Consider the following 15,127-nt stretch of genomic DNA (forward strand, 5'->3'; position numbering starts at 1 on the left):
AAAGAAACTTTATCAGTCACAACATTTATGTTTGGTTCTTTTTCAGCAGCTTCAGTCATAGCTGTTCATGTGTTTCCACTCACCTTTGTAACAGATGAATGAATTCTTGGTCTCACAGCTCTCGTCCTCCCATTCTCCAGAGAAGGCGAAGTTTGCAACCACACAACTCTCACTCAAAGGTTTGCTGTTATTTTCCACAGATTGTGTCCAGTGAGTGAATGAGAAGTCACTCCCATCCGACCACTTCCACGTGTCTCTGAAAAGGCCGATCCAGACTGGGGTCAGAAAAGGTTTCTGCTCATGTACCTTCTTGTTGTCCTTCTTGTTTCTCATGCTGGCCAGGTCTGTGTGGTGTTCTCTGCAGTAGCTCTGGGCTTCAGTCCACGTCATTAAGTTGTCGATGTAGGAAAATGTGACATCTGTCCCTAAAAATGGACCAAAGTGAAGTGTTGTGTAGAGGCACATAACATACAGCCTGCCATCAAGGCCCCAGCTGTGGTGGTATTCATAACTTTATATGATATAATATATATCATCTTAATAAATGTTACTGAGTATTTCTTATCAGTCTCTCCCGATGTATACAAATATTATTCAAATCTACTCCAAATAAATACAAACAGCATTTGAGTTTCTTCCACACATGAATATGAGGTAAGAAACCTTGATGTGGTCTTTGCCTCAGAACTAAACTTCAGGGCTCATCAGTGGTGGAAGAAGTCTTCAGATATTTTAGTAAAAGCAGCAGCACAACAATGTAAAGAAACTCTGTTACAAGTAAAGCTGCAATCACAATCCTATTGAAGTAAAAGTACAGACATATTAGCTGTAAAATGTACTTTAAGTGACATTATCAGATTGTTAATACATCAATGTATAAACAGTTTACTGTTGGAGCTGCTCGAGACAAAGAGAAGCAGAGAAGAAGGGGAGAGGTCAAAAAACACACTGCTATGTTTTTAACTTCCCGAGTTAATATTCTCACCTGTGACATCCATGCAGACTGGGTTAAGCTTCTTGTTACATGCGTAGGGCTGCCAATGTACAGGTCTAGGACGCATGCTTGCGCAGCTTGGACTGTAGCCTCTGGGTTTTACAGAAAACCACGATCTGAACTCCGTCTCCCCGGGTTTGTAGAAGCTGCTGTTGGACAATGACCACCTCCAGCTCTCATCATACAGCCCTATCCAGGCTCGCTGAAAGCAACATTTCATGGAGAAATAAAGAATTAAAACCTGCTCTAGCTTTTAAAACTGCTCAACGAAATAAACATGTTTGTTAAAAAGATATCTATCTGAAGTTAATATGAGGCTTTAGCTGTCTGTGGATATCCTCCGAAGGCTTTCTCATACTAACTCCCTCCTTTTGTTACCATCCCTCCACTGCGGCTCGAAGGGAAACACTGGTGACACACAACGAGGGACCTTTATACTGAAAACACTTCTTCTCACTTCAGTTATTAGTTACTATGTAGGGTCAGATTAGTTAAACTGTCAAACCAACATAAAGGTCAACAATGAATTTGAAATGAAAGAGATAAAGGTGAACTCACATATTTTCCATGTTTCACCACGTTGTTCAGGGTGTTCACATCCTCCATGTTGTGTATAGAGGCCAGGTCCGTGTATTTCTCTCTGCAGTAACTTTGTGCTTCAGTCATGGTCTTCAGCTCAGAGATAACATGGTACTGACGTGCAGCATGTGATGAGACAGCACACAGCCCTGTAGTGACACACACATGCTTATTGATTAGATTTAGGCTCTAACTTGACTTTGTAACATTTCAGTGTATTCAGTAATTCATAGAAAGCAAGTTATTGTAAATCAGTGGTGGATGTAGCATCGTAACATGTACATTTTACTCCAGTACTGTGCATACGGTACAATTCAGTCATTTCTAGAGAGTTAACTTAAGAACATTATGACAAATGTTTAGCCTACAATACAAATAATCTTTCTATTTATCGAGCATCAGAACCTTCCTCTCGTATTAATCATCTCACGACCGCTTAGATTTACAGAAAATAATCAGATTTTATTCAGTTGCTATTTGTCTGTACAAATCATTAATAATATAACTGAAGTGCATCGTAATAGTGTTTATCATTATAAATAGTTTTTTATAGCCACAAGGATATATCAATGTACTGTAATAAAATAATAAACATATATAAAACACTTGCCTGGTGTAGCCATGATGAGCAGAAGAACTATGTCCATCTTTGTTTGCTCTCGGTTTATTTTAATGTGTGGCTTCAGATTGCCACGGTTGAAATAACTCATAAGGTGACACATGCACGTCTTACAGTACGTCAGGATCATTTGACTTCATGCAAATTTGTCAGAGGCAACAATAGTTTGCATATTAGACAAATAACAATAAGAATACAAGAGAAGAGACAAAACTCAAAGACACAATAGTTAAACATGAAATGAAACCATCAAAGTATCTTTCATAGAAACAAACAGTTCCTTCACTTAAGTATGTCTTTATAAAGCACATTTCAACAACAAGGCAATTCAAAGTGCTTTACAGAAACATTAAAAGACAAAGTGCAAAAGAAACGCGTTATAAAAGGACATTTAAATACATTTAAAAACAATCATTAAAGAGCCCACAAGAATAAAAAACACAAGAATAAAAGTTACAGTGCTGTGTAAGATATGTATCTGTACACACACACACACACACACACACACACACACACACACACACACACACACACACACACACACACACACACACACACACACACACACACACACACACACACACACACACACAGCCTTGTGCTACCAAATCAAATGCAAATTTGATGAAATGTAAACTCGGTCAGACAGGGTGCTTTGAGGAAATGTCTGACCTAACTTGACGTCTGTAAATTCCACATTCATTGCCTTTAATGTTTTGTTGGTATGAATATATATCCTGGACAATCTCAAACCACTGTTCTTTCCTTGGTGTCACGGTGGAGTGAGGGGTGAGGACCCAAATGCAGAGCGGCAGACGAGGTGATTAACAAAAAGAGAGCTTTATTCAAAAAGCTTATGAAAATATAAAACAAGACAAAAAGTAAAACTGCAAATACAAACCAGGATGACACGAGGGAACACGGGAAGAATGCCAGGGAACATCAAGGTAACATGGATGACAAAACTGACAAGGAACACTGGGACAGACAGGGATATATCACACAGACATTAAACGAGGGAACAAGACAAAGCTGGGGGAGAAAAGCAAAGACACGAGGCCAGGGTGAATGGACACAAGGGGGTTTGAACATTTAAAAATAAAACAGGAAGTAGCAAATCAAGATCATGACACCTAGAGGCTCATCTTTCTACCAGTTTCTTGTTATACCTTATATTTTTCACAATTCAGAAAGTCGAAATGATTTGGGGATTACTTAAAATAATAATTATAAGTAAATATAACAATAATTATGAAATATATTTCCTCATCCTCATACTGTAAGTTTCATCCATCTCTCTGTCTTTTTTTTTTTTTACAAATAATACTAGAAGAAATATCCGTTTCCATTGCAATATTTGTGTAAGTGTGTTCCTAGCTTTCATTAAATGGACAGTATTATACAATATTTTTGAATTATGATCAGCTGGGAAACATACAATAAGATGATTTTCCATCTTTAACTCAAAACTTGGGTTACTGTGTATACGTTAGGGTTGTGTCTGTTACTTGACACCATGAGTAGCTTCATATGTGACCTCTTTTTTTTATTATTTTCTAAAATTCTAATGTTTGTTCCTGACAACAATATGTCTTTTTTTGCTGGGTCTCTGACTCTATCAATAACAGTCTAATGAATGATATTGTTTTAGTTACCATGCCACTAGAGAAATGATCAATATTTGATATACAACTCATTCTCAGAGAACAAGGTCTACACATGTTATAAAGCTACACAATGACTCTCTTACATAAGAACTGTGGAGTGTTGGTTTAAAGTATATGTAAGTCATATGTTTTGGAAAGAACTGGCTATGAACCCTTTTTGTTGTTTATGTTGGAAAGCTTGTGGGTACTACACATCACTTTGTGGCATATTTACATTTATTTGACAGAGGACAGTGTAGACATGGGGGAGAGAGAGTGGTACGACAAAGATTTAAACCTGTGCTGTAACTATTTCTTTAAATAATACAGTTTATTTTTATAGCACCTTTCAAACACAGTTCCAACGTGCTTTCCAATAAACACATAACACATTTTAAACTGAAATGAACTAAAAGTCAGAAAATAAACACAGAGAATAAAACGACCTAAATGTAATAAAACATAAATAAAATCCCCCAAAAGCAATTCTAAAACAATGTGTTTTTGAAAGTGATTTAAGAGACCAGAGTTTGCGGCCCAGGTCGCTCCAATGTCCAGGAGCCCTGACTGATTGGCTCTCTCCTCTTTGTGTGTATCGTGTACCTGGACCTTGGAACGACCAGCAGCAACACACCTCTGCACAATGGTGGATTGATGCTGTCCAAATAACAGCTGATCAGGCTGCAGGTTACTCATGGGGGAAAATCACATTTATATGCAGCTTGCCTGAATAATATAAATAATGTTCTGATGCAACCAATAACATAGAACAATAATAATACAGTGAATCAGCCACATTTTCTTATTTAAGACGATATTGCTCTGTGTATTTCCCTTGAGATTGAGAGCTGCATGCTCAGGCAACTGGGATTTGTCTTATTTAGACAACAATGAAACTAGTTTAAAGCGCTGATGGAGGTTACAACCCTTACAGCTCTCGCTATTATTTAAGTAGCCTCGTCTTTTAGTGCATTACCCCAGTGTTACCAGCAGCTCTGAGTAAACTCTGGACCCTTTGGAGCCGCCTGTGGACCTGGTGAGAAAGGCAACACGAGCGAAGTCATAATAATTTGATCCTCTTATTTCAGTAGCTGATGGAAAGCTGTTCAACATCCTCCTGGTCTAACAGTTTTTTGGTTTGGATCACTGCTCGTATTCTGTTTTTTATTGATGGCTTTGTGACTCTTTTTGGTCATTTCGCCGCTTTGTTTTAGATATGTGTCTGTTTTAGTCTCCTTGTGACTTCCTAGCAAGAAAAATGTTAGCGGTAACTTCAAACAAAGCTCTGGCCCAGGGACCTGCTGGGCCGAGCAGAGCCTGCAGGAGTGACCCTGCTGTACACTGAGGTCAAGGTAAGTGCTGCTCTTGGTTCCAGTGTTCATGACTGCATAATTGCTGCACATATAAAGAGCAGTCAACAGCTCGTCAGATAGATCGGTGACTGAATAAATACACAGTGAAACCTCTGAGGGAGCTGAAGAGTCACTTTGTGATGCAGCAAGAGAAGAAGAAACAGGACGCAGAGGATGTATTGCTTGAGAAACAAAGACTACAGGAGGTAACACAATCTTTGTACTGTTAACCTCAAATGAGCACATGAGTATTTAAAGAGAAACTACAAACTAGATTATTTTTGTGCACCGAACAGCAACTGTCAAATAAACAAATAAAGCCAACGCAGAAGTGTCTTAAAACTGCATTCTCCCTTTTTTTTGTTTTTGTTTATAGTGCAATACAAGAAACAAACTCATCTCTTCAAAGCTTGGAAAGCAATGCGAGTGACCAACATGAAAACGACCAAATTCAGTTTACAAGAAAAGAGGAGAACTACATTCAGACAAACCGAAACAAAAACAAAAAACACAGGTTGCAAGAAGAAATCTGATTATATAGATGTTTATGAGAAAATTATCTTCATTCTAACTTGAATTCTCACTATGCATTGTAGCAGCAACAGTTTGAGATAAATCTTCGTTTAAAACCGGCCAGAGAGATGAGGGAGTAAAGTTTATCCTGTAGGTCATTCAAAGACCTTAATAATAATAACTCCTTTTTACAGTCACACGTGGCACTATGTATCCACGAGGCCACGCCTCATACAGTTATTGTTCCCTCACTCCTCCATTTTGTTTTTAAATATGCAGTGAGACGTTGAGGGTATAGTATTTCTTGTGTACAGATTTCTGAAAGATCAGGGGTTACATTCGTATTTATCCTCTGGGGATTATGAATATCCACAGCAGATTTAATGGTAATAAGATTTTAAGATACCTTTGCAGTGACCAAGGCTTGGTCTCATGGAGATTTGGACCAACAGGAAAGGTCAACAAAGTCAATAGGAATTATTTTCTGTATATCCATAAACAAATGTAATCTGACCTGCATACTTTGGATTAAAGTGTGGCAACTGTCACAATAAACTAGAACTGATATTTGGCACAAACAGACATATTTCTGAGTTTACATTGAAGAGATAGTTCAAGGTTTGTCACCCTGTGGATACAACTCCTCTGTGTTTCCTTTTAAGACTGGTTGTTACTCAGATGTATGAATGTGTGACCGGAGGGACACGCAGGAGACAGAAATGTCAAAATAATAAAATGTTTGATGGAAAATATGCTTTTCTTTCACTGAACAGATGCCGTCTGTGAAAAAAAATTATCCGAGTCCTTGAGGCGTCAAATATCAAAGCTGAGACGGGAGCTTTGGTACTTCTCCTGCCAGATGCTGTTAAAGGCTCTGTGGTAAACAACATGTTTTACCATAAAGGAAGATTAAAGACCAATTACTAAGTGCTTTCTGTTGCAAAACCTAGACATATTGTCTCACACAGCATGTGATATGAATCCACAAGAAATGTTTAAGGACAAAAATTAAAAGTGTCATTAGAAATTCAGAAATCAGCATGTAGCAAGTGTTTTACACTCGATCCGAGCTGAATCTTTTAATAAAGAGTGTTTTCTCATTATTTTCCATGTTATAATCACAAGATGCAGATATCCAGCATAATAAAATCCTAAAATACCTTTGAAGCAGGCTACAGACATCATCCACTGTGTTTTATAGAAAGAATCATGCTGAGTAATTGAGTTTGAATAATTGATGCTCTCCCAAGCTCCATATTAATTTTCCTGGAGGGGATATTCAGGAAGAGAGGAAGCTTTTATCACTGTTCACTCTACGGAAATAGAATAACGGTGATTATAATGATTTAACTGCAAATGTGTGACATTTGGTGGCAGAGCAGCTTGAAAAAGGTAAAGTAGAAAATACCTTATCATTTTATTTTAAAACCACGATGACATGACAACTGTTCTCTAGACTAAAGGGTAAACATGTAGATTTTAGGAGTGGAAGAAGCACTCAGATCCTTTATTTAAGTAAAAGCAGATTTACTGTAATCTGAAAATGTCCCAGTCTGTTTCTCTCCTTACCTGCTGCACCTCTGTATTGCTCCACTCACCCCGCCTCCACCTCACCAGCTCACCTGGACTGCAGCTGCATCTCATCTCCAATCAAGCCAGTGTTTAACCCTCTCCTGCTCACCCACTCTGTGCCAGATTGTAGTACGATTTATGCAAGACTCTCAGCACTTCATTCCGGGCTGTTTTCCTGCTGCTGACCCAACCTGCCTCTGACCTGCTCATCTCTTCTGATTCCTGACCCTCTGCTCGGCCACAATCTACCTTTTGCTTGTCCCCTACTGGTTTGTCTGCTTGGATTTTGTACATACATGTGCTCGTTATTTGTCCTGCCCTGTACCTGCCAAGCTCTGATATTAGACATCAGAACTGTTCCTGGTTTCCTGTGTGCTGCATTTGGGTCCAAACACATCCGTGACAACAATCTGGCCAATAATGGACCCAGCACACACCCCTTCACCACAGTTCCGCCTCGAGAGGGCTGAGGGCGTCTTCCAGCAGCGCGAGGCCACCATTGATGCGGAGGTACGCCTGTTGGCATCCACCCAGATCTAGCAGCTAGCAGCAGCCCTGATGCAGCCGGCAGTTCCGGCCCCTTCTCCTGCTTCGCTGCCGCGAGCTCCAGCACCTGCACAGCCGGGAGCGGCACCGAAACCCCGGGTGGGGACCACAGAGCACTAGGCTGGAGATCCTGAGGGACTGGATTATCTGCCCATTAAAATGGTCCCAGAAGACTCTTTTGAGGGGTAACTTTATGATCTGTCATATTCCCTCACCTGATCCCTCCAATCCTGCCGCCGAACTGCGGCAGACCCTTGATGCTGCCGCCGACCCTTGATGCTGCCGCCAAACTGCGGCAGAAACCTGATGCTGCCGCCGAGCTGTGGCAGACCCCTGTTCTGTTCCCTGTTGAGCTGCGGCAGATTCTGCTTCCCCCTGCCGAGCTGCAGCGTTACCGAATTCCCCCTGTACCCTCTCGACATCGTTGGTGGTTTCGCCTCGGCCGCCGTCATACAGAGGGGTCTGCCACTTACCCTGTCCTCCAGAGGGGCTCCTCCTTCGACACAGATCTCCTGTACGGCCTCTAGAAATACAAAATGTCCAAGTCTGTGATAAACTATACCTGTCTGTATTTTTCTCTCTGTACGTTTCTCTGTACGTTTCTCTCTGTATGTTTCTCCGTACGTTTTTCTCTCTGTACGTTTTTCTGTACGTTTCTCTCTCTGTATGTTTCTCCGCACGTTTCTCTCTGTAAGTTTCCCTCTCTCTGTACGTTTCTCTCTGTATGTTTCTCTGTACGTTTCTCTCTCTCTGTATGTTTCTCTGTACGTTTCTCTCTCTGTACGTTTCTCTGTACGTTTCTCTCTCTGTATGTTTCTATCTGTATGTTTCTCTCTTTCTGTATGTTTCTCCGTACGTTTCTCTCTGTACGTTTCTCTGTACGTTTTTCTCTCTGTACGTTTCTCTCTGTACGTTTCTCTATACGTTTCTCTCTCTCTGTACGTTTGTCTCGCTGTACGTTTGTCTCGTATGTTTCTCTGTACGTTTCTCTCTGTACGTTTCTCTCGCTGTAGGTTTCTCTGTAGGTTTCTCTCTGTACGTTTCTATATACGTTTCTCTCTCTCTGTACGTTTGTCTCGCTGTACGTTTGTCTCGCTGTACGTTTCTCCGTACGTTTCTCTCTCTGTACGTTTCTCCGTACGTTTCTCTCTTACGTTTCTCTCTGTACGTACGTTTCTCTCTCTGTACGTTTCTCTCTGTACGTTTCTCTCTGTACGTTTCTCCGTACGTTTCTAGCGCTGTACGTTTCTATCTCTGTACATTTCTCTGTATGTTTCGCTGTACGTTTCTCTCTATACGTTTCTCTCGCTGTATGTTTCTCTGTACGTTTCTGTCTCTGTACATTTCTCTGTACGTTTCTCTCTATACATTTCTCTCTGTACGTTTGTCTCTCTATACGTTTCTCCGTACATTTCTCTCTCTGTATGTTTCTCAGTCTGTACGATTCTCTCTCCATACGTTTCTCTCTCTGTACGTTTCGCCGTACGTTTTTCTTGCTGTCCGTTTCTCTCTCTCTGTACGTTTCTCTCTGTAAGTTTCTCTGTACGTACGTTTCTCTCTGTACGTTTCTCTCTGTACGTTTCTCTCTGTACGTTTCTCTCTGTACGTTTCTTTCTGTACGTTTCTCTCTCTGTACGTTTCTCTCTCTGTACGTTTCTCTCTCTGTACGTTTCTCTCTCCGTACGTTTCTCTCTCCGTTTCTCTCTCTATACGTTCCGCCGTACGTTTCTCTCGCTGTACATTTCTCTGTACGTTTCTCTCTCCGTTTCTCTCTCTATACGTTCCGCCGTACGTTTCTCTCGCTGTACATTTCTCTCTCTGTACGTTTCTCTCTCTCTCTGTACGTTTCTCTGTGTAAATTTCTCTCTGTACGTTTCTCTGTACGTTTCTCTCTCTGTACGTTTGTCTGTACGTACGTTTCTCTCCGTACGTTTCTCTCCGTACGTTTCTCTCTATACATTTCTCCGTACGTTTCTCTCTTTACGTTTCTCTCTTACGTTTCTCTCTGTACGTTTCTCTTGCTGTATGTTTGTCTTTACGTTTCTCTCTCTCTGTACGTTTCGCTCTGTAAATTTCTCTCTGTACGTTTCTCTGTACGTTTCTCTCTCTGTACGTTTGTCTGTACGTTTCTCTTGCTGTATGTTTGTCTTTACGTTTCTCTCTCTGTATGGTTCTCTGTACGTTTCTGTCTCTGTACGTTTCTCTCTGTACGTTTCTCTCTGTACGTTTCTCTCACTGTATGGTTCTCTGTACGTTTCTGTCTCTGTACGTTTCTGTCTCTGTACGTCTCTCTGTACGTTTCTCTCCGTACGTTTCTCTCACTGTATGGTTCTCTGTACGTTTCTGTCTCTGTACGTTTCTGTCTCTGTACGTCTCTCTGTACGTTTCTCTCCGTACGTTTCTCTCCGTACATTTCTCTCACTGTATGGTTCTCTGTACATTTCTCTCGCCGTACGTTTCTGTCTCTGTACGTCTCTCTGTACATTTCTCTCGCCGTACGTTTCTCTCGCCGTACGTTTCTCTCGCCGTACGTTTCTTTCTCTTTTGAATATACCGTAAAAGCAGAAATAAACGATGTGTGTATCAGTAATTGGGAAGAATTGCACTGCACGTCAATCCATGAACAGTATACTGTACGAAACATTATTACTTTCCAAGCTTTAAGTTACAAACAAAAGTAATAGTAAAATAAATAATCTAAAATAATGGTATGCCAGAGAATAGGAACAAAGAGCTTCACATGAATAAATTACATGCAATCATTTTGCAAGAATGGCTTCTATACTCCGTGCACTCACAGTGGACATAAATCAATGTTTTATTATGACACATTTTATATTAACTCCATTGAGAGAAGCTTGTTTTGCTGTTTACGCATAATTAAAATTTCTCTTTGTCCAGTCACATTATTGACTGTCGTCAGCGGTGTTTGTTCTCCAACACTGTAATTTCACAGTAATAACACATAGTGTTTGCCGTTGCTAATTGATTCACCAGAAGCTCCCAGCAGTGGATCTGGTCCTCTTTAGATAACCCTGCTGGTGCCCGATGGCTCCTACACATTAAAGGGCTCTACAATATAATATTTCATTTCCATATGTGTATGACTCATACAATACAATGAAATACAAGACAATGTGATACAAGTTGTACTTGGTAATAGCTAATAACTTTCATATGGAGGCTTTAATTTCAGTGTTTAGTTGTTGAACTTAAGAAACAAAGAATTTGCATCCGTTTTATATTAAGGCTGCAATAATCAATATTTATATATTTAACAAAGGGTTCAAATTAATATGAAAGGGTCACACCACACTAGTGATGAAGGATGTAGAATTATGACCCAAATCTTGTAATTACAACAGAGAATATCTCATAATTTTAAGAAAGAATCTCTTAATTATGAGAAGTTCAGTTCAGTGAGCAATGATGGCGCTATCGGAAATAATCTGTTTCTTCTTCCTTCCAGGTTTGAGACACTAGGACATGTTACTTAATGTGGGTGGCATTAATACGAGTGTGTCTACTGGGAGAGTTCTGTTAAATTGGAAATATATTCACAGTTTTGAACTTCAGAATGAGAAATATTTTATTGATTCCCGGGAGGAAATTTGGTCGCGTTACAATTGCTCCATTTTAAAAATGAATAAATATATATAAACATAGAGGAGTTAGAGTACATATAGGTATCATATAGAAAAATTGAACAAATAAGATGAAATAAGAAAGCTAAAAGTTGGAAATACTAAAAAGATGCAACAGGCTGCACGCACGGTCAGCGTACTACTTATAACTCATAAAGGAAACGCTGTGAAAACACAAATGACGCCTCTTTCCAACCATAGTGAGGAAAACAACAAGTTTCATCTGAACGAGCCGTCCGCTCAGCTGGACTCTGAAGTTCGCTCTCGATGTGCAGCCGGCGGTGAGACGAGTGTGCAACACAGAAAAGTTACTACAAAAGATTCAAACAGTAGAGTCTCCTACATCACTTCAGTGGCCTCCTGTTGGTTATACTGCGACGCTTATATTGGAAAAATGTGCTTTTGCATAATATTGGAGACAATTACTTCAAACTTATAAAGTGTAGTGTCACTCTTCTCAGGCGGCTGCACATAGAGACCAATGTTATTTAGATCTTTTCTTGTAATTCGGGATAGTAATTGATGATTACGAGATAAAAGGTCTAATATTTTTTTTTTTTTGTGAATGCAATGCGCTCCTGTATCTCTCAGCCTCCTTCAACTCATTGTTTTAGTTTTAAGACATGCAACTTGTTTTGTTTCATTTAATCTCCTACTGTACACCTCTTCACCGGCACCAAACAGCAGACAGACAATGTTAGCAGCTGGCTGGAGAACATAGTGAAGCATTTAGCAGCTGAAGAGACGCTGCAGGGGTTGGTGGAGACCAAAAACTGAGCGAGAAGGAGAAGGACACTGAGCTTGTGTTTGTTGGACTGCCAGTAACATGAAGCTCATGCTGCTCTGCATTTGCTGGATGTGTAAACAGGAAACTACTGTTTGCAAACACATTTGTCGAATGGACATAATAGTGAGACTAAAACAACTCGAGGATAATTCTAGAAACATAAATGATTAAAACAGCTTGAACATACAAGACCGAGTATGCTCACAAATGAATCCTTGTTTAGACTTATTAAACCCTTGTGCTGTAGTAGATGCTCAATCATCTTAGAATACGGAGAGGAAACCTCAGGAACACATGATTCTTTTTACAGAAAGAGATGCAGAAATAAAGCATTGGTGTAGCCACACCGTGTCGCTAACAGAAGGTCGCTACCTTTCAGAGAACTGGGTTTTTGTAACAAACCTGGTACAGTCTCTACGTCTGTGTGCTGATGTTTCTCCAGTAGCATATCTTTTTTGACTGGTCACGATATGAGGCCCATTTGTTATGATGGTGCTTACGCTTCCTGGGCACCATCATCGCCCAGGACCTGAAGTGGGAGCTGAACAGCACAGCAGAGGATGTACTTCCTGCGGCGGCTGAGGAAATTCAACCTGACAAAGACGATGATGGTGCACTTAACGTAATGCTTATATTGTATATTGCACATTGTCTACATTCTATATTTTGTATACAATTTTTTATTTTTGTATATATTTGACGATGAGCATCTACGTACCGCAGCAAATTCCTTGTAGGTTCAAACTTACTTGGCAATAAAAAAGATTCTGCTCACATAATGCTGCAAATGGAGCTGTTGTGGAGTATTGACTTGGTCCGCTCACGTTACGCACACTTCTGTGTGTTGTGTGGTGAAGGAGATGAACGGTAATTGAGCAGCGCCCGCTGCAGAGACACGCTCGTCCCTAACACGTGTTCTTCTCGCCTGTCAGTCAGATACTTGGCCAGGTGATATCTTTTGCGTGGGTGCGTATCGACCCTTCTGTGTGTTGTTCAGTCTCACTTAAGGGCATTGCTCTTTAAAGCTGTGTCCTGTCTCTGTAGGTGTAAGATCCCTGGCTGTGACACCTCTGAAGTACAGACCTCTGGCCTTGAGGACGATGTTTCTGCTTCTGCTGCATCAATTTGGATCCTTTTGATCCATCAATGTTCTCCGAGTGCAACGCTAAATCTGTGCAGCGCTTCTTCGACTTATCTTTGTAGCCATCGTTCCTACTCCGAACAAATACACGGGAGATTATTACCGACTCTTCAAGTGTGCTCATTTTCACTTTATCCTCCAAATAAACCTGTTGGCTGCCAGACGTATGTTCCACTTTCAGATTCATTGGAACAAATAAAAGATTGGAGACCAGTCTGAAGAAAGGAATTGATTTTGTGGAGCACATTTCTCCCTTGTTTTAATCATGTTTATCATCCTGTGAGATGTGAACCCACAACCCTCAGGGATGGAAAGCACTGGTTTCGATGGTCTGGCTAAATTGTTGGTTTGTTCACAACCTGCCTTCCAGACTCTGAGAAATTGAGACGCTACTTGTAATGAAGCAGAATTTACATTTAAGAGGGACGTTTAGATTTTAGACTTTCGTATCAAGGAAAATTAATTGTTTCATGATATGGGTTATTTAAAGTCTGATGCCAGCTCACATTTAACCCAAGCAGATGCTCAACAATCCCCCCACAAGGTCCATTTAGTCCTTTTGTGCAGTTTGTTTACATCACATCATCTCCAGTGAGACTCAATTGCAATAATTCCTCCGATAGCTTCAGCAGACCTTTAGTGTTGGTGGTGCTTTTCATTTTGAATAAACGTACAGCACAGATTACCATAAAAAGAGCCTCGAGCACCATGTCAGTGCATTATCACAATCACAGCTAAGCGTGTCCGTTACTTACACTAAACTCAGAGCACAGCTGAGGCTGAGAACTGACCTGATGGACGTCTGAGGATCATCAAAGTTCTTCTTCATCCTGTGGGGAACACTAATGTGTGGACCAAATGTCGTGCTAATCCATCCCAGGACGCACGCCGCTTGTGTAACACAAAGTCCATTTACAAACTTATTCTGCAGCTTTCAACCGCATCTCTGTCTTCATCGTAGCCACTCAGCTCGTGGTGCTTTGCTTGTTCTGCTCTTCAGCACATCTTTCCCATTTGCTCTGCAAAGTGGCATTAGTGTTTTAATCGTTTCGTATTGTTTGGAGGTCACGTGTCTTCTTGGCACGGCGAGTGGCCTCCTGGTAACATACAGTGCTGCTTCCTACTAAGTGATGGAGGTCATGTGAAACAATTAGTGAAAGCACCACCTCGCTCATTATCTCCGAATCACAGCTGATATGAATCACTGATTTGATGTGTTATCTCACTAACACTGATTAAGAGTCGGTGCATGTATATCTGCACTGAAGCTTTCCATCCATCTCTCTGGCAGAAATGAGACACTTGATGCTTAGAAGGTATAAAATGTAACATTAAAGTCTAAGAACAACTCGACCCATGTTGTGTATATGTTGAGCTGTGTACTGACATTATCTCAGATGTTTCCAACGTTTAAACGCAGAGAAATGGAATTGTATTCAAAGTAACGGTCTCCTGTCAGTGGCGTCGTGTCCTGCACAGCGCACTCGGTTATCTTTAGCATGGTCGCCAACCGCGCTGGGCTACCACTCCGTTGTCTTCGCCTTCTAAGGTTAGCGACAGTATCTGTATGGTCGACCTTTTGATTCTGCATTTACAGACAAGTTTCTCTCCAACACGACAAAGTGAACTAACGAACTCAACTCTTGAGAGACAAGATGGAGGAGAGCATTGATACACCATCTGAATCAAAACCGGCTCCCACTAAATATCCAACATGAGGCCTTCAGAGCATCG

At 40.7% G+C, this 15,127-nt stretch overlaps 1 protein-coding gene across 1 annotated transcript in view; it reads right to left on the minus strand.

Moving 5' to 3' along the window:
- LOC115016164 (macrophage mannose receptor 1-like) overlaps nucleotides 1-15,038 on the minus strand; it is a 16,132-nt gene extending 1,094 nt beyond the window's left edge. The window contains exons 1-5 of the mRNA XM_029443838.1: nucleotides 14,185-15,038; nucleotides 8,037-8,344; nucleotides 1,553-1,722; nucleotides 986-1,196; nucleotides 84-425 (exon numbers count right to left, since the gene is read on the minus strand). Of these exons, the coding sequence (XP_029299698.1) occupies nucleotides 84-425; nucleotides 986-1,196; nucleotides 1,553-1,722; nucleotides 8,037-8,344; nucleotides 14,185-14,222 (1,069 nt within the window). The 5' untranslated portion in view covers nucleotides 14,223-15,038. The remainder of the gene's footprint in view (nucleotides 1-83; nucleotides 426-985; nucleotides 1,197-1,552; nucleotides 1,723-8,036; nucleotides 8,345-14,184) is intronic.
- Between the last annotated feature and the right edge of the window lie 89 nt (nucleotides 15,039-15,127).

This window comes from Cottoperca gobio, chromosome 11, assembly GCF_900634415.1.
Source record: "Cottoperca gobio chromosome 11, fCotGob3.1, whole genome shotgun sequence".
Taxonomy (NCBI): domain Eukaryota; kingdom Metazoa; phylum Chordata; class Actinopteri; order Perciformes; family Bovichtidae; genus Cottoperca; species Cottoperca gobio.